At 41.0% G+C, this 19966-nt stretch overlaps 1 protein-coding gene across 1 annotated transcript; it reads left to right on the top strand.

Annotated features, from left to right (window-relative positions):
• The first annotated feature begins 1534 nt into the window (after window positions 1–1534).
• Window positions 1535–18948, top strand: grm6b (glutamate receptor, metabotropic 6b). The gene is made up of 12 exons (XM_079578550.1): window positions 1535–1604; window positions 1900–2038; window positions 3740–4314; window positions 11261–11477; window positions 12221–12356; window positions 12431–12585; window positions 12865–13005; window positions 13092–13292; window positions 13922–14061; window positions 14242–14865; window positions 14987–15298; window positions 17873–18948. The coding sequence occupies exons 3-12, from the start codon at window positions 3796–3798 to the stop codon at window positions 18110–18112; spliced, it is 2685 nt and encodes an 894-aa protein (XP_079434676.1). The 5' UTR covers window positions 1535–1604; window positions 1900–2038; window positions 3740–3795; the 3' UTR covers window positions 18113–18948.
• The last annotated feature ends 1018 nt before the right edge of the window (window positions 18949–19966 follow it).

Here is a 19966-nt window from a genome sequence, read left to right as displayed (position 1 = left end):
CATTGAAACGGCTGTTGGGTCACTACAAGGTCTAATGAGCACAGATATTTTTTCCGCATAAAATGTTGCATATTGCACCTTTAAAGAGACTAGATGCAAGTTGGTCATTTTAAACTCACTACTGCCACCTCAGGTTTTATGCGTAACGGCAACCTTTAAATTAAGCTCGTGCATGACGGCACCTCGGACCCGAATTACACCTTTCTGAGTGACAGCGCAGGATTTTAGAGGCAGTTGTGGTGAACAGGTCTGGGCTCATTCTACACATTAGGACATTGCTGGAACATGTAGGGGGATGAAAATTTTACTTTGAAGATTTTTAAACCGTGTATAGTCCCTTTAAAGGCCTTATACCTGATTGTTTGTGTTTACAAACTACAATGCAACAGTAAAGAGTTTAAACTGTTAGTCGTGGTCCGAGCTCATTCCTAGTGTTCCAATTAATAAACATCACAGCAGGGATGAGTTTGTCGAGGTTATAAGCACATTTTACAACTTTCAGGGAGAAATCAGAGCTTTACCGTCACAAAAAAGCTAATGACAACTAGTCTTGTTCACAAACTATAAAAATGCTTTATAACAAGTAAGTTTATTTATGGAATGTTGTTTGTTTGTTAATGTATGTTTATTTATATTTAGACACATCGTACACAAAGGTCTTTTTTTAAAATTATTATTATATTTATCATGTCTGCTAACGTGAAGGACAAACCAAATTTGATTCCACTGCTAGAAAAAAAATGAGTACAGGTCCTTTGTCAGAAATTGTGTAAAATAACATTGTTTTACAGTTTTCTTTCCCAGCAACAGGTAGAATCAAGGAGAATCAGAGATGGTAAGAAGACCTTTTACAATCCCAAGTGACGAATTTAAGGTTTAACACGTTTTTTTTTTAAATGATCTTGCTTAAGGCCCATAGTTGCTGCAGCAGCCTCCAATCATCAGCCCAGTTCCTGAGAGCCCATCATTAATCCGCTCAATTAAAAACCCGTTGGCCAGATCGTACCTGATGATCGGACGGACCCACATCTCATTACAGATAAGCAAATTCATTATTTAACTTAAATTGTTCAAAAAGTCCTCTCTCCGTGAGATGTTTATCGGACTCAGCCGTCGATGCAGTGACTGACAGAGGAGATGATGTGCTGCAAACTGATCCAGGGTCTCCATTCCCTGCAGCTTTAACACCAATCAATAATAAATCTAATCCAACTCGCATTTAGCCACACAGAAACCTATTTTCTGTTCTGGCATTGTTGACAGGTGTGTGTGTGTGTGTGTGTGTGTGTGTGTGTGTGTGTGTGTGTGTGTGTGTGTGTGTGTGTGTGTGTGTGTGTGTGTGTGTGTGTGTGTGTGTGTGTGTGTGTGTGTGTGTGTGTGTGTGTCTGTTTTTTTTGTGGGCTGTTTTGCGTCTGTATCAAATGGCCGCTCGTGTAATCTCTCAAAGTGACAGAGTTCCATCATATGAGAAGAGCATGGAGGGGGGGGAGGGTCTATTCCACCTAGTGCTTTCTTCACACAAGCCTGTATGATGATAATCCCAATCTGTGGCCATTAGTGCGCTGAGAGAAGCGTCCCGAGGAGAGAGTTGGGAGAGAGAGTCGGTAAGTGAATGTGTGTGTGTGTGTGTGTGTGTGTGTAGGGGGGAGTGGAGTAGCATAGTGCATGGACAGAGATTCAGAGGAACAAGCGCTGCACAGAGAGAGAGAGAGAAAGCGAGAGCGAGCGCTTTTAAGGGATTTGGCAGTGATTTGTAGAATCTCACCACTGTTGTGTCTTTTCCCCCCCCCTCACTAGATTTTCCCCATGATTCTGCGATGATACTGATGCTGCGGTATTTTCTCTTATTGTTTTAATAGTGTTATTTGTGAGTTTTTTATTTTTTTTTCTTCCCTTTAGTTTGCCTGACTGGGATGAAAAAGGATTTACTTTAGTGCGGGCTTGCCCTGTGGATAAAGTCCCTGTTTTGGAGCATGGATTGATGGAGGAATAAATCAGTGATGGATCAGATCAAGAGTGTTCGATGAAGAATGGGCAGGTAAGAAGAAAAAGAAAATCTCCTTGTGCATTTATGAATGAAAAATGCTTGGACTTTACATGGATAAACCTTTAATATATTAGGTGTTGAACAGGTTAATGTATTGCTATATGTTCTTAGAAAATCATTCAATTATATTTCTGCAAAAAAAAACAAAATGTAAAATATTCTTTGGAATGTTTGACATATACAGCTTCAAACAGATTTTGTCTCATTCATATTTAGACGGATGTGTTATAATTAACCCGCCGTAGCTTTTGGAGCATGAAATGAAGTGAAGATTCAGTCGATGTTTGCTGTTTTGCAAAATTTATAGTGCTTTCCATCACGGTGCACTCTGCAAGCCCATGATAAAAGCTCGCAACAGTCACTCATGTCAGGCTGGATGTTTCCTAAAATCTCCTCCACGCAGCTCAAATATAGCCACACACATCTGCTACCAGAGAAAGTCCGCCTCATTCCTGCCACCAACTTATAAAGCGCTTTCAGCCATTTCCATAATTATTTTAATCTACCATTGGGACATTTTTGCCCCTGGATAATTTGACTTTGAAAATATGGACGAGGTCTTTTGCCGATTAAACTATTCTTGTAATGAGGGCAAATGTCGAGACAAAAAGTACTTTATAATTTCTCTGAATTTACAGGGAACACATTGAAAATAAATGTGTAATGTGTATTCACACCAAAAGATGTAGCTAACGTTTCAGACTAAGCGTCCTTCATCATGACATTTCTTTTTTCTTACTGCATTTGTTGCCTTTTTTTGACCCAGCACACTCCTTAGAAAGGGATGTGTGTGTTTTTTGATTGTAACGCATTGAACACACACAAAATGTAACATCAAGATCAAACTCTGCATTCACAATCCACTTTAGAAAAGGCTTCATCAATATACGTTAATACAACCCTACGACGTTGCCAAAAGCATGACATTTGTTCACACTTGTAAACAGTCTACTGTCCACACAAATGTCTATCGTAACAAAATACCAGTCGTGCTGTATTCTGACATTCAGTTAAAGAAGTACTGATGTCTCTTGTATCAGTTTATTACACATTTTAGATACACAAGTCAGCACACATAGAGCACCTAAGTGAATTTTGAAGCTGCCTCACACAAATAACTTTTTTTTTTTTTTTTTTTTACTTCTGTCTAAATATAAATGGGTATCACTTTATTTTACACTACCTAACCTAACTTAATTTAGTACAATGTAACGTGCTCTGTAACAATCTGTAATAACATGTGTAATGGGTTAGATACTCTTAAGGTTAGGTTTAGGGTTAGAGTTATGTCTTATTACATTATGTACCTACAAACTACAAATACATATTATTCCATTGTGTATCTGACCCATAGTTCCAAGTTATTACACATTCAGAGCACATTACATGGTACTAAATTTAGTTAGGTACAAGGGTAGTGTACAATAAAGTGTTACCTAAAATGTGCCTGGAGTATTTGACTGTGGTTGAAGTCTCTACATAATTACCATTGTGACATGTTGTTGCTGATGGCCAGACAGGGGACTTTGGTTTATGAGAGTGATGGGATTATGATAAAGTAAAAAGAACATTAATTGAACATTATTACAGACTTTTACAATGTTTTCACTGATTGTCAAATAGATTGAGCTGTAATTGTCTGTTATAGCACAAGTTTGCTTGATGCTTGTCCTTGGTGTTTTGGCTTCTCAGGTGGCGCAGGTAGAGGGAGTGGCCTGGCGCAGTGTGTAGCTCCGTCCATCCTCACCATGATGTCCCATTGCTGCCGAGTCAGCACACTACCCACAATCCCATCATGCTTTCAACTCCTGTGGGTACTGCTGTTTGGGTTCAGCGAATGCACCAAGACCCAGCCGGAATCCAAGCCCCAGTCCATCAAAATCGAAGGTGACATCACCTTAGGGGGACTTTTCCCTATCCACTCCCGAGGGCCTGCGGGCGTGCCCTGTGGGGAGGTGAAGAAAGAGAAGGGGATCCATCGTTTGGAGGCAATGCTGTACGCTCTCGACCAGATCAACAGTGACCCAGACCTGCTGCCAAATATCACGCTTGGGGCCCGCATTCTGGACACCTGCTCCAGAGACACATACGCTCTGGAGCAGTCCCTCACCTTTGTCCAGGCCCTCATTCAGAAGGACAATTCTGACGTGCGCTGCTCCAATGGAGAGCCTCCCATCATCCCCAAACCTGAGCGAGTGGTGGGTGTCATCGGGGCGTCCGGGAGTGCGGTGTCCATCATGGTGGCCAATGTGCTCCGACTGTTTGCGGTGAGATGACATCACACTATACACACCGGTCATGCTCACACATTATTAAAGGTACAGGTCACAGTTTTTCCGCACTGAGATATGTTCTTACCTGAGCTTAGACGAGGTGATGCGTACCTGTCTGGTCTTTACGCTCAGTCACGCAAAAAGACCGAAGCTGTTGTTAGCATTTATCCTCTCCTCCTCTCCTCTATGGACCCAAACAGGGGTGAAGTTAGAAGCGACCAAGCTCTTCCACGTTTTCCCCATTTAAATACGGTTACTTAAGTAGTTACAGGATCCAAGTATAGTTACACAAAATTAAACATGTCGATTTTCTAAGCGGATAAAAAAGAGGTACTATATTGTAAGGCGTAATAACACCTTAGGAGCACTACGACATTACAGCGTGGACACCTGCCCTTCTGATCAACCACTCACTCACTCCATTCACACAGGCGGTGGGTGAAGTGTCTTGCCCAAGGACACAACGACAATCTGCACAAGTGGGAGCTCTACCATCTGAGCCATTGTCGCTCCAAATTCCCCACAAACTATTGTTGAATAAGCCTTAGATAAGCCTAAAGATGATGAAAACAACCTGATAGCAGCCATTTTAACTACCTCGGATGGTGTTATTATACTTTTTCAAAAGATAAATATTGAAAGCTTGTGACCACCCACTGCCCACAAAAGTATTTTATCAAAAAAATACCACATGTGCTTAACTTTCTATTTGATCACCATGTCTATAGTGCACATGGGGGGTCAGGCAGGAAAGAGTTGGTAAGTAATTTATATATTTGTTGAAGGATGCTGAGATGTGAGCTTTCAGGGGAGAGGTTTGGACCAAATAAAACCATAATAAGAAGTTACTAAAGCAGAAAATGAGAGAAAGATAAGATGTGATTTTAGGTCTATCAATTAGCTGTTGCAATGTTTGAACCAGAGATTTGTATTATGGGTCTTTCAAGGCCACTAAATTGTTTGCTCGAAGTGAACTCATATTTATTTCATTTGAAGTCGCTCGATGTTTTGTATCATTTAAAGGTTTGTGCAGCACAGCAGACAAAGCTCCACTTTGAAACTGTTTCCCACTATTAAGAGCAGCCTAAACTGTTTCATATTGCAATGGGACACGTTATATTCATCCTCCTCTAATTTGAAAGGTTGTACAACTGTTTTATCCAGTGCTGCCTGAAAATAGCACACAGTGAGATTTGGATTCATTGTAGTGGGCGGTCTGTTCAGTCTAATCCTCTGCGGTGTTCCGTGTACTATTTTGTCCTGGCTGATTGACCTGCGATAATTGATGACAGTGCTTATAGCTGATGAGACACCGATTCCCTGTAAGTCCCTCTATTATGTCATATTGTGCTGTCAAAGCTTCACGGCCACATAGCGCTAGAACCCGAGAGAATAAGCCGGCATCGTTGTGCCCATATTCTGATAAACTGACTGAGCTATAAGGTTTACACGTATCAATAATGTGAGATATTCCCTTCTTCTTTTTAAAACCATCGGTTCTGTTTTCCTGCCCAATCCATTCAAAAAGTGTCAAGCTTGTTACTGTATATGCATAATATACAGTGGGAGCCAGATATTTACATACACTATACAAAAAGGCACACATGCATTTTTTTTCTCACTGTCTGACATGAAACCAGAATTTACTTTTACTTTTTTAGGTCAATTAGAATTTTCCAAATGATTTCTATTTGCTAAATTCCAGAAGAATGAGAGAATTTTCTTCACGGTTTAATACTACTTTTTACAAAGCCAAAAGTTTACATACAGTTCATTAATATTTGGAAGCATTGCCTTTAAACTGGTTGGCAGGAATTCTGGCCCATTCCTCCAAAAAGAACTGGTGTAACTGAGATACATGCCTTTTCAGCTCTGCTCTTACATTTTCAACTGGATTGAGATCAGGGCATTGTCAAAACATTGACTTTGTTATCCTTAAGCCACTTTGTAACCAGTATTGGCCGTATGCTTTGACCTATCTGCGCCCAAGCTTTAACTTCCTGGCTGATGTCTTGAGATGTTGCTCCAATATTTCCACATAGTGTTCTTTCTTCATGATGTCAGGACCCCCCGTCAGACCACAGGATGTCTTCAAAAATTAAAGTCTTTGTCCTTTTTCATTTGCAAACTCCAAACTCGCTTTTTCATGTTTCTTTTGGAGTAAGGGCGTCTTCCTCGCAGCATACACTCTCATGTCGGTACAGGACTTGTTTCCCTCTGGCAAATGACAAACTCTAACCAGGTTCAGCATCTTCTCCAGGTCTTTTGCATTTGTTCTTGGGTTGATATTCACATTTCAGATCACAGCACATTCACCTCTGGGGCACAGAACCCGCCTCCTTTCTGATCTGCATCATGATTGGACATTTCCATCTTTTTTAAACTTGCGTATAATTGTTTGAACCAATGAACGTGGCACCTTCAATTGTCTTGAAATTGCACCCAAGGATGAACCAGACGTGTGCTTGCAATGTAAGACATCCAGACTGTGTCTGTGACTGTGTTTAGTAACAGTCGTGACATCGTCATCTGGGCTGTTAGTGCATGTAAACTTCTGACTTTGTAGAAAGTAACACAAATCCTAAATAATATTTCTTCTTCTTCTTCTGGCATTTAGCAAATGGAAATAATTTTGAAAATTGTAATTGACCTTAAAAGGAATGCATGTATTTTTAACGCAAATTAAATATTACACTAGCCCAAGATTAGAGCTAATATTGTGACACTCCTGTATATCTGCATTTGCATATCCTGGTGTCTCGTGAATGTCTCTCTGAAGTGGTTTACAAACTTTTACAAAAACGCACACATGAACAGTGAACCAATCGCACATTACATAGAACATAGAAGAGTAATCTATGCAGTGTATTTTCTGTCGCAGTTTGTCCATTTAGCTTACCTAGTTTATGTGGACAAAAAGATGTGCCAATGGTATTGTAAGAGCTAGAAACGGGTTAAAGCAGCAGCTAACATTTGCCGATTGAATCCTCCATTCACGGTTTGAAAATAGGAAAATCAGGGACCCGAGCTTTGATGTTCCTGATTTTGGAATAACGCGTCCTTGAGCAGCTGCAGTCTTTTCTTGAAGCTCATCGCATTTTTGACATCCTCCAGTCAAGCGATAAAGCATTTCATAAAACTTTTAATGTTTCATGCCCGGCTTTTAGTGACAGATTCAGGTGATTCTGCTTTTGACACATTGGACCACACAATAATAACTGCTTTGGGCCCCAGGGTCCTATTCTGGTGCCAAATTCTCCTCACACTAAGCCTCATCTTTAAGAAACATGGCATACAATATCATCTTTATTCTGATGATTGCCACGTTTACCTGTAGATCCAGAGATCATCTAGGCTTGGTTGACTTATAGCTTCTGTATTTGGTTTCATCTTTGTGTTTTTATTCTTTCCTTATTTTATGGTGTTGCTCTTATTTACCTTTACCAGTTTTTATTGTTTATTGGTGACTAGTGAAGTTAAATGTATAATCTTTTATGCATGTTTTCTGTGTTTTTAAAGTCCAACTTTTAACATCACTGGACTCATTCTGATCTTTTCAGTGCTTAAATTGTCTCCACTACAAACCATTTTCTGAAATCTGCTATTGTTTCTCCACTCTCATCTATTTCTGCACGGGGTTAGTCAAGGTGCTCAGAAATCATGGGTGAATCACTTTGTTTTTGATACATGTTATTTCAAGTTATGAAATGTGATGTGCTCGAGCTAAAATGTTAAAAACCTTGAATAAAGCCTAATATAGGACCTAATAATATAGAAGTAAGACAGTGTTAGAGCAGAACTTGTTACGCTCTTGATAAACGTGAGGAAGGTGAAGCAGCCTGCGCACAGGGCAGATGTTAACCACTGCATTACAGATGCCAACCTTCGCTAAGCCCCTCTCAGCAGCTCAGGACCAGGTCTGAAAATAGAGCATTAGGCCACAGTGATGACATTGGTAACTTGTGGTGGCTCCCGAGCCGATTTAGCTCAATATTTCCTCTACTGCCCATATGTGCTGTGCCTTCTAGACATATCTTTACAGTTCAGCGCAAATGTGCTCTTTTTTCATTTTTTTCCTTTAAATAACAAAAACATTCAGAACATCGAATCACTTGACAGCTTGTATATTTTTACACTGACATTGCATGTGTAAAAATATACACATGTGATATATATCTTATGATATACGTCTCACGCTGGTGTGAATCTCGTCCACAATGTGTTTTTATTTTTATGGTATATGTCATTGTACTGGGACAACAATCTGTTTAGACATTTTGGGGATACACCCTTTCATTGTTATATTGTATTACCCTATATAATACATACTGCATTGTCCTTTGTCAAAATATTTCACTCCATTAACATTTGTTTTAAAGCTCTTGGAAATTCCTCTTATATTTTTGTCTGTACAATTCATTAATTTTAAAGTTTTTTAGCAATATACACAATAATTATTCGCAATATTACAATATGAATAACTTTAACTGAATACGGATACACATACTAAATATGTACTGTTGGTGACACAAAGCATCCCAGTCTCAGTATTATAAACAGGACATTATTCTTCACAAAAGGGTCATATTAGATCACAGAGATATTCAGACAATAAATATATATCAGCACTAGAGGAAAAACAATTTATTAAACACTAGTTAGTGAGTGTGAGCGGTCAAGCCAGATTTATGCATTTTTTATAGCCAAATTTAATAATATCTGCTTATTTTTGATCAATGAAAAGAAGTCTATGTGTGTATATAATATGTACATAAGATCTAAGCATTAGATCTGCTATAGCCAAAAATACATCAAGTTCTCCATTTTGCAGCTTGTTAAAACCCTGACCCTGCATCTTCATTTACTTCCCCTTCGCCCTCTTTTTGCTTGGTTGTTTGAAATGACCACTTTTCTTGTAGGGTTTTTTACTCAGTCCATTTGGTTGTGTGCGTTATTGCTTCGGCTCTGGAGTTGGGAAAACACTTGTTATTGTTGTGAGAAAGTTTTCGAGAAGATGGATCTGGCTCATGATTGTTTCGACATCTTTAGTGAATAATTTCTGTAAAGACAATGTATTAGTATGCTTGTTGAGCCTCTGTGGGCTATAGATCAAACAACTCATTAGTTTGATCTGGCCAAAAAGGCAGGGCAGTGATTAGGATGCAGATGTTAACAGGGATATATTTGGAAAGGATTATGGCTGGTCCAGGTAATTACAAATGTGTGTGTGTCAACAATGCACAGAATGTTTACCTTTTTGCTTAATTCAAAGTTAAGTATTGTTCAGATTTGTAAAAGGTCATTCTGTTGAGGACATAATCTGCAGGAGACTCATAACAAACAATCAATTTACACTTCATTGTGCGGTGGGAAAATTCGACTGCATGTGGCCATCAGAATTAAATGATTGTATGGCTTACAACTGAGAATTGCTAACCTTTTCCTAGTCTCTTGATCTCTGTCTCTCGCTCTGTGCTTAACGCAATTTGACTAAAACCCCCTTAATCCTTCTAGATAATCTGTGAAATGGTCCTCTCTCCTTCTCCCTTCAGCAGCCCTTGTGTCTGCTGGTTCCTCCGGAGGGCCCCGTGCTAAGCCATGCTCGGGGCCAGGCATTAACAGGGTCAGAGTTAACGCTGGCCACATAAACTGTATCATTAAAGAAGTAGCGCTGCAGTAAATTAATCTTCTCATCCATTTTTTCCCAGACAAATGCTTTTCCAGCTGTGGCCCGACCCTGTATTATAACGTCACATCAGTAATACCTCACTACAGACTGGAGTGAACTGCAAAAGGGCTCATGGTCAAAGTGAAAGCTGCCGACTAGAAGTAAAACCTCATGGGGCGACGGTGGTGCAGTTGGTAGAGCGGGTCGTTCAGGATCGGGAGGTCGGGGGTTTGAATCCCAGCTCCTGAAGGTGCCCACTGTTGTTGTGTCCTTGGGCAAGGCACGTCACCCTCCTTGCCTCCAGTGTCTGCCTGCATTGGTGTATGAATGAGAGAGTGAGTGGGTGACTGGTTCCTTGCTTTTAAGGTCGAAAAAAACCTTTAAAAAAAAAAACTCAATGTAAAAACACACAGATAAATGTTTGTTATAGAGCTGTTGAAAGGTGTGTATTTATTACATCTGATGCCAAAGATGAAAGGATGCATTGTAGTGTGAGGAAAAAAACCTGTGAAAAATCTCCCAATAGTGATTATCAGTGTTGGGGGTAACGTATTACAAGTAAGGAGTTACAAAAGTATATGACTTTTTTCAGTAACTAAGGAATATAACATATATTACTGAAACAAAATATGGGAATATTTTAGTCATTACAATCCAAATAAAATGCAGCACCAAACCAAGTTGGACACTGGTGTATAAGATCGGCAGATGGTGTAGCTAATGTCATCTAAGCAAGCTAATATAGAATATATTACAATTTTAAAGTAACTTGCCCAACAATGGTGATTATCACCTATGTACATGTATCACTGTAGTTTGAAGCACTTTTGTAAATCGATGTATGATGTAGTAGTGTCATGCTCCTTGCTTCTCATAGTAAGTTAAACTACATTTTACAAACACAATAACTCATTTGTAACATCTTTGTTAAGATAATAAAGCCCTTGTAAATACTGCATGTAGCTTCAGACTAGCCATATGTACTGTTTAATAAAGGATCATATTGATTTGGCAACAGACTTTGCACATCTCCGTAAGAGATTTGCTTCATTTATAAAAGCAGTTATGTCACTTAAAGGCAGCTCAGAGATGACGCTCTATTCTGAATTGTGCCGTGCTCACATTAGACGATACAGTGTATCAAAAAGCTGATGGCAAAGTCATATTTGTCACTAAATGGTGCGTCATTCAGTCTTTTTACCTTTGGATATTGCTTTAATAATGATGGAGGTCCATGTTTTCCTCTTCACTGAACTCTTTTGTCCTGCTCAGATCCCCCAGATCAGCTATGCCTCCACCGCCCCCGAGCTAAGCGACAAGAGCCGATATGAGTTCTTCTCCCGAGTGGTGCCTCCAGACTCCTACCAGGCCCAGGCCATGGTGGACATCGTCAAAGCCATGGGCTGGAACTACGTGTCCACGATAGCCTCTGAGGGAAACTACGGAGAGAGCGGAGTGGACGCTTTTCTGCAGATATCCAGAGAAGCAGGTCAAGTACCCTGATCATTGTCCTGCTGTGACACCGGGGAATGTGGTCACAGTATAAAAGCATACAAATAGTGCCACAAAATACCTGTTGCCTTTGAAAATAGGAAGAATAAGACTGGCTTGTTCTGTTCAATATTATACAAACATTTTGGGTGGACTGTAAAATCCTTAAACAAGGCAGACATTCCAACAGGGCTTTTTACCTGTTAATCTACTCTGCCCAAACTTGCTTTAGAAACTGAAGCATTTTCTGGCTCTGAAACAAAATTGGGAGTGTTTTCATTGGTCCCATTTATATTGTTTATGCAGTACAGAGAAAACACAAAGGGGGTCATTTATCAAGCGATTGTTCATGTGCAAAAGGAGTAGAACATGCAGAAGTGGAGTCCTTTACGCAGTTTTTACTCATCCAGTATTCTCTCATTTACGTATCAGATTTAGGGCTCTAAAACTGTAATACAGGCAATTACAAATGGTAAATTAGGTACAACATACTTGTATGGTATATAACATCTTGCTCTCACTCATAGCAATGACTTACGTATGAGCAGATAAGAATCAGACAAAAACCCAGCAACTGTTTAGTGACAACTAAACAACAACCTTTCAGCAACAACAAAACTCAGTTTATAAATTACAACCTAAATTTGAAGACTTATTTAACACAAATCCTACTAACTGTCTTACGGTATTTGATTTCAGCAAATCTAATACTGTATCAATGTTTTTATGTTTTTGCTGCAGGAGGTTTATGTATTGCACAATCCATCAAAATCCCCCGAGAACCACGACCTGGAGAGTTTGAAAAGATCATCAAGAGACTGATGGAGACTTCAAACGCCCGCGGGGTCATCATCTTTGCTAATGAGGATGACATCAAGTGAGGATACTGATACTGTGACACCCGTGGTCTCATTTTGTTCTGGGGCTCATGTCCTGATCTGCTTTTTTCAGGCGGGTCTTACAGGCAGCTAAAAGTGCCAACTTGACGGGACATTTCCTGTTTGTGGGCTCTGACAGCTGGGGAGCCAAGATTTCGCCAGTTCAGGACCAGGAGGAGGTGGCAGAGGGCGCCGTCACAATCCTGCCCAAACGGGCCTCTATAGATGGTAGAGCAGTTTTATTACATCACTCAGTGACATTTAAGTTAAATGAGAGTCCATCGGGACGGTCATGTTGCCCTGAAGCGTGTGGCATTGATGGATGTTGCTAATATCAATGCAGCAAAGAAAGGAAATGAATGATTCCTCATAGGCCTTTTGGCTGTTTTCATTTAATCATTGTTTTCCAAATTACATTGTTGGACAGATTACACAAGTAATTTACTTTAGGACAGGGCATACATCTAACAAATATTTGTCCCTTTTCTCCTATTTTTCTGATTGTAGCTTTTGACCAATACTTCATGTCAAGATCCCTCGAAAATAACAGAAGAAATATCTGGTTTGCTGAATTCTGGGAAGATGACTTCAAGTGCAAACTAACTCGACCAGGCATAAAGTATGACGTGGGGAGAAGAAAATGTACAGGTAAGGTTTCTGTGGAGTAGATTTGATCAAATGATGATGTATCGTCCCACAGTTGAGTAACTTTGTGACACTGTGTGTTGGCTCAGGAGAGGAGAGGATCAGCCAGGACTCGCAGTACGAACAGGAGGGGAAGGTGCAGTTTGTGATTGATGCGGTGTATGCCATGGCCCACGCCCTGCACAGCATGCACATGGACCTCTGCCCCGGGTCAATGGGAGTCTGTGAGAAGATGGACCCAGTGGAAGGAAGGATGCTGCTGCAATATATTCACGCTGTCAACTTCAATGGTGAGCCACACACTTTTCAATGTTGGACTTATACGTTTCCAGAAATATAACTGTTATTGCTTGCATTGAGAAGGACGTGTTGAAATATGCTTAAACTGTTTCTTAAAGGAAAACGCAAATGGACTTCCTGAATACAATTTAAATAGAAGATGTTGAATAAGCATTCTGCATGAAAGTTGTCTTGAAGACGGAGGCCTTGAAATATTTCTGCTAATGCACCTACTATTGCCTGCTTTCTTCAGAGCGCGACCCCTCCCCCTACGGCTGTCTGCTTATGTGGTCCTGTGCACAAGGCTACAGCTATTCATACCCATTCTTTGTAAAAGTCTCACTTAGAAAAAAAAAAACATGTCATATGAAAGCATCCTATTTAGTGCTCCGGTCTTGCCGCATGACCTTGGCTCGTATGTAAGGGTTTGCGATTGAGCGCCTGCAGGGACTGGTGGGGCAACGGAGCAGAGTGCACTGAACGGAGGCTTCACTAAAGAGCATCCTGTATTCAGCTTGCACATCACTGCACAGGACTGAAGAAAGCAAACACAAGCTCTATTCAAAGGCGTGTGGGTGTCTTGGCTGAGGGAAAAAATGATCATGTCTGCCTCACTATTACATCTCTCTCATCCCAACAGGCAGTGCAGGGACAGGAGTGATGTTCAATGAGAACGGAGATGCCCCTGGTCGCTATGACATCTTCCAGTACCAGATATCCAATGTCAGCAATCCAGGCTACAAGAGTATTGGCCAGTGGACCAACCACCTCAGACTCAATGTAAATATTTGACTTTGTTTTAACACAATAACATAACACAATGAAGTATTATTTTATGAGTAATCCTGTGTAAGTATCATAATTTATATCAAATAAACCAAATGTTGTGGCCACAAAGATGCGAGGTCACTAACCCAATCAAGTCTTCCATTTTGATGCGAGGTTTCATTTTGTCCACAGCCAGAGGATCTGCAGTGGTCTGGAGGTGACCGCAGAGTCCCAGACTCGGTGTGCAGTTTCCCCTGTGAGTCTGGGGAGAGGAAGAAGATGGTGAAAGGTGTTCCTTGCTGCTGGCACTGTGAGCTGTGTGATGGATACCAATATATGCTGGATGAGTTCACCTGTGACATGTGCCCCTTCGACATGAGGCCGCTGAAGAACCGCACGGGCTGCAGACCCACCCCCATCATCAAACTGGAGTGGAGCTCTCCCTGGGCCATCATCCCTGTGTTCCTGGCCATCCTGGGCATCCTGGCTACCTCTGGTGTCATCGGCACTTTCGTCCGCTTCAACGACACGCCTATCGTCAGGGCTTCAGGCAGAGAGCTCAGCTACGTGTTGCTGACGGGAATTTTCCTTATTTATTTTATCACTTTTCTAATGATTGCGGAGCCCAGTACAGCCGTGTGCGCCTTCCGCAGACTCTTCTTGGGGCTTGGCATGTGCATCAGTAATTCTGCCATGCTCACCAAAACCAACCGCATCTATCGCATCTTTGAACAGGGAAAGAAGTCCGTGACGCCCCCCAAGTTCATTAGCCCCACCTCTCAGCTCATCATCACTTTCATCCTCATTGGAGTTCAGGTATGTGCTCTCACAACATTTGTTTGTAAAAAAACAAAACAACAACAACATGTCTTATGGCATGCTAGAGATAAACTTTCTGTTTAATTACATTTTTTTCCCTGTATGATGCTCTTTTCAGTTGCTCGGGGTGTTCATTTGGTTCGGTGTGATTCCTCCTCACACCATCATTGATTATGAGGAGCAGAAGCCTCCAAACCCAGAGTTTGCTCGTGGAATCCTCAAATGCGACATGTCCGACCTGTCTCTAATGCTGTGTCTGAGCTACAGCCTGGTGCTGATGATCACATGTACAGTGTACGCCATCAAGAGCAGAGGAGTCCCAGAGACCTTCAATGAGGCCAAGCCCATTGGCTTCACTATGTACACCACCTGCATCATCTGGCTCGCCTTTGTGCCCATCTTCTTTGGCACAGCACAGTCCACTGAGAAGGTGAGGGACATTTGTTTTTGCAAAGCAGTAGTTTCTAGAGGCGTCCTACGGGCAGGGCCGCCTTAACCACTGGGCTTGCATGGGCTGGAACCCAGGGGGCCCAGGGGCGAGCATACTTTTTTTTTTCTCCACCTCTGTGAGTATAAGTGAGGATGAAAACAATTAAATTCATAAAATGGCTCTGATTGCTTACATTAATGAGTAAGCTGAACGTGTAGTGGAGTCATCTCGGGTTAGAGTAAGTGGGTGTGGGTGTGAATCAAGATTTTCCTGTCAATCACTTCACTTTGCGGCATGACTAACCGTATGCGATGATTGTGCTTTATGTGTGTACCTGACTACCTGGAGAAGCCCGCCCTACCTGGCCCAGAGGGATACATGTAGGAGTAGTAGGGTTAGGGTTTTTGTGGGATTTAGGGTTATAGGTTAGCGTTACGGTTTGCGCTGAGGGGTGTGGGGGCCTACAATTCTGTTTAAGCCCCGGGGCCTATGGGTTTATTAAGGTGGGCCTGCCTACGGGCCATGTTCAGGTGGTTTGATAGTTTAAAGAATTGCAGTTGCAGTGATTAGTTCTATACCTTGAATGTGTAGAAGGTTTGATTGGCCCTTTGGAGACCAAATTATTTATAGTATGACCTGCAAGGACATTCAGTGTCATATCTGATTGAATGTGCTGACCCTTGAGGGAAAAGTGAGCAGTGAATTCTGTATGTGTGGACACATACAATATGAGCAAATAAGGCCCTGTGCCAATCAGTTTCAAACTAAGGACCAGCAGAGCACACCTGCACCTGAGGAGCAGTGAGAGCAAAGGTTAGTGGCAAGAAACCTTTTTCTGGAGCGTCAGGAGGCTACAGTCCTCTAACAAGCGGGGCTGACAATTGGCAAATCTAAATTTGTCTGAAAGTTCGTGTGAACTGAACGGTAATTCTCATCTCTGCTCCTCTGTGTAGAAAGAGCAAACTTTAGAAAGAACTTTTACATCATTAAGACATTGATTATGAAAATTCTGTTGTTTGTAACTTGCAGGTTTGTTAATAGTTTACATAGAATAATTAAATATATACGTATATATAATTTTATTTTACTTAAGTCAAACTTTCGTTAGTTTTGAAATAAATCCTTAATCCATAATATACTGTATTGTAATTTACTCCATCATTTTGTAGCAAGTCATTAATCTCAGCGCTAAACTAACAAGGCAAATTAAACGAACAGTGATGATAATCCACTGTAATCCCTGGATATTCAAAGAGAGATTTGGCGCATGTCATATCCGATATGCCCCCTGATGTGCTCAATGGACATCCTAAAAGCACTAAAGAGGCAAAGGCGGAGCTTCATGTAATTGTGGCGGACTATTCTTTCTGTCACTCCGTACAAGCGGAGGCAGTGCAATATTTGAAAACAGATATACTTTGACTAACAGGGAGCTGCATTAGGAGTCGGTCAGGCCTGTACAATTAGAGCCCGAGGTGCTCTCTAAGTCTTTTTACCTCTCGCAAAAATCTAGAGAATTAAAGAAAGGAGGAGGTCACTGTGGCCAGGCCATCTCCAAGGAAGGTCCAGGCTTCCTATTCAATTAGGCACAGACAATACAGATGTGCGGAAGACCAACTGTGTGGAATCTGAGACGACTTTCCTGTCACATGCAAAGCCACGTGCAGCGCTGACAGTCAGAAGTTCTATATCTGTCCTCGCATTCAGTTTAGCAAATTAGGGCTGCACAATATATCACCACGGTATTGTTATCGCAATATTTGGTGACGCATCCGTAATGCAAGAAGCCACTATTTTGCAGTCTGTCACTGACGTCTTCCATCTGACTGAGATTTACACCTTATTTTGTCCTCAAGTATTTCAACATTCAGAACCGTAGACCCTCCTTTTTGTTCAGTTATTGTTTGACAAATTATTAAAATGTAATTCTCAAAAGAAATAAAAGATGACGTACTGTGCAGCATGAACAGTAAAAGCCATAAAACTGTGGTTTATAGTTTCTTACAAACAGCATTACTACTCATGGGTTCAGACATGTACAGATTGTATTCAGTGAAAGAAGTATGCACAATCTATAAAAAAAATCCACTTGCTGTAAAGGAGCTCTGGAAAGCCATGATGAAAATGTGAAAATAGCCGACATTGAGGCTTTCAGTCTGTCTGATGTGGCTCTGCTGGAGATATACTGCACACTTTCACTATTGATGACTTATTTATAACAGAAATATATCTTATTCATGACCCATATTGGTTGATATTTTCTTACGGCACGTTTCAAATAATGACTTCATATTTTATCAGAGTTCAGTTGTGGTATAAATTATTATCGTTACTACAGCTCAAATAGGGGCAGTGAAAAATAGCCACTGTCCATAAATAGAGATGCTTTCCATTCTGACTACATGGCCATAAAACATTTAACAGGGCGAAAACACCGTCTCCTGTGCTTTGAAATGAAAATTGTACAGACTGCAGGCTGTGACAGCTGCGGATGCTTTTATGAGCATGTTTTAAAACAGCAGGACAGGTGCCTATTGAGATTTCACTAAATGTTCTCTATCCCCTCCCACACAGATGTTTATCCAGACCACAACGTTGACTGTGTCCATGAGTTTGAGCGCCACAGTGTCCCTGGGAATGCTGTACATTCCCAAGGTCTATGTCATCATCGCCCACCCGGAGCAGAACGTGCAGAAGAGGAAACGCAGCTTCAAAGCCGTGGTGACGGCAGCCACGGTGTCCACGCGCCTCTCGCAGAAGGCCAACGACAAACAGAATGGGGAGTCCAAGATTGAGCCCGATCGATCACAATGAGCCAAACACAAGTTGTGCAGAAGCATTTTGTCACAATAGTACTTTATTTATTTGAGTGAGGAGTTGACAAGCAGCACTGAGGAAACACCCAGAGACACTTTCACTGCACTCAAGCCGTCGCCTGGTCAGATCCTTTTCTTATTCTTACTCTTCTATGGTCTATAGCAGAGACAGGATGAACTGCTCAGCCTAAACAAGAAGGTTAAAACTCTGGTGGAATGATGATGGTGAAAGAAATGTTTGGCCAGGCTGACCTGACTTTTTGATGAAACACAAATGAACTTTTCACCGTTAAGAAATACAGACTGTCAAGGCCGATCGTTAATAGCATTTCTCAAGATTTCTTAACCTTTTTTAAAAACGCTATGTATAAATTTGTCAAAAGAGGAACTATTAGTTTGATTTGTCCCTTGGAAATGCTTTTAAGTAGAAAAAAACAAAACAAAAAACATGACGACCTTTGCCCTGGCTGCAGGAAGATGTACATGTTGACTCAGTGAAATCCCTACGGGTCAATGAAATGTTATTGTTCACCGGCTCCGTTAGCACTGCATGGATTGTGTAGTTTTCCGTGTCCACAAATGTTATTTTAAATATCTTTACGGGGTGCTGTGACTCAAAGTACCTTTTGAGAGCACCGTATCCTGTTCCTGATTGAATAACAGTCCCCACTAAACTGTAACCACATGTAAACTGAGCATGGTCAGTAACAAAGTACTACAAACCAGCCATGTCATAATAATGGTACAAGGCCCTTTTCATTTCAATATTTTAAAAGCCAGATAATACTGAATTATACCATGGTCTGGGTGAATACTCGATTCTGATTGGCTGGAAGGTGTCCATGAAAAAGTGATAATGTACATCTAACCTGGCATCATTTAAATAACACTGAAATCACGTTCTAGCTCAATCCACTGCAGCTGTTTCCATAGTAACGATAAACAACTGAGCTGGAACTACTTTCAGGTAAAACTAATAAAAAAGTGAAATAACCAACAGAACTCAACAAAAAATATGCAAACAGGCCCCAATGAGCAGTTTCAGTTGGCGGAAACATGGTATAAGCGGGATAATGCACTCCGAGGTGTCCATTATCAGAATAAGTTCACGCCTCCACGTCGTCCAGTTATTTCTGATAATGGACATCTCGTCGTGTATTATCCCTTAAACTTATACCATGGTCTGGGTGAATACTTGATTCTGATTGGCTGGAGGGTGTCCGTTAAAATGTGATAATGTACACATTAACCCTGTGGGCTGGTGCCTAATTTTAAATTAGTCTCTGACTGGATGATGAATGTCCACCAACTATCCTAGGAAAAAAATTGCAGCCCCGCAACAGTTAAATCACATTCTATTGCTGGGTTGCAGGTGACATCACAGCATTCTAAAGGCTGATACTATTATATAGAGGAAAAATTATTTTGTTTTTGAGGAAATTTTTGGTCTTGTACAGAGAGATCTTGGACCCAGTGACTCATATTAAAGATCATTTTTTAAATTCATACATTTTCTTTTTAGCTACGACTTGTGAAAGTGTAATGTTATTAATAGGAAAAACTGGCTCCTGCCCCCCACTGGGTCCGATGACATCATCACATTCTAGAACCTGCAACCCAGCAATATCACTCCACTTCAGCTGTTTCCATAGTAACGATAAACAATTGAGCTGGAACTAGTTTCAGGTAAAACTGATTAAAAAGTGAAATAAAGCCTGCCCAGGACTTAAAAAATAAACAAACAGGCCCGATGAAGTTTCAGTTCGCGGGACCATGGTATAAGCGGGATAATGCACTCCGAGGTGTCCATTATCAGAAAAAACTGGACTCCGCGGAAGCAACCGTCCTCACG

This window comes from Gobius niger, assembly GCF_951799975.1.
Source record: "Gobius niger genome assembly, chromosome: 20".
NCBI classification, from domain to species: Eukaryota; Metazoa; Chordata; class Actinopteri; order Gobiiformes; family Gobiidae; genus Gobius; species Gobius niger.
Note: the sequence above shows the minus strand (reverse complement) of the source record. Positions and strands in the feature narration are given on the sequence as shown.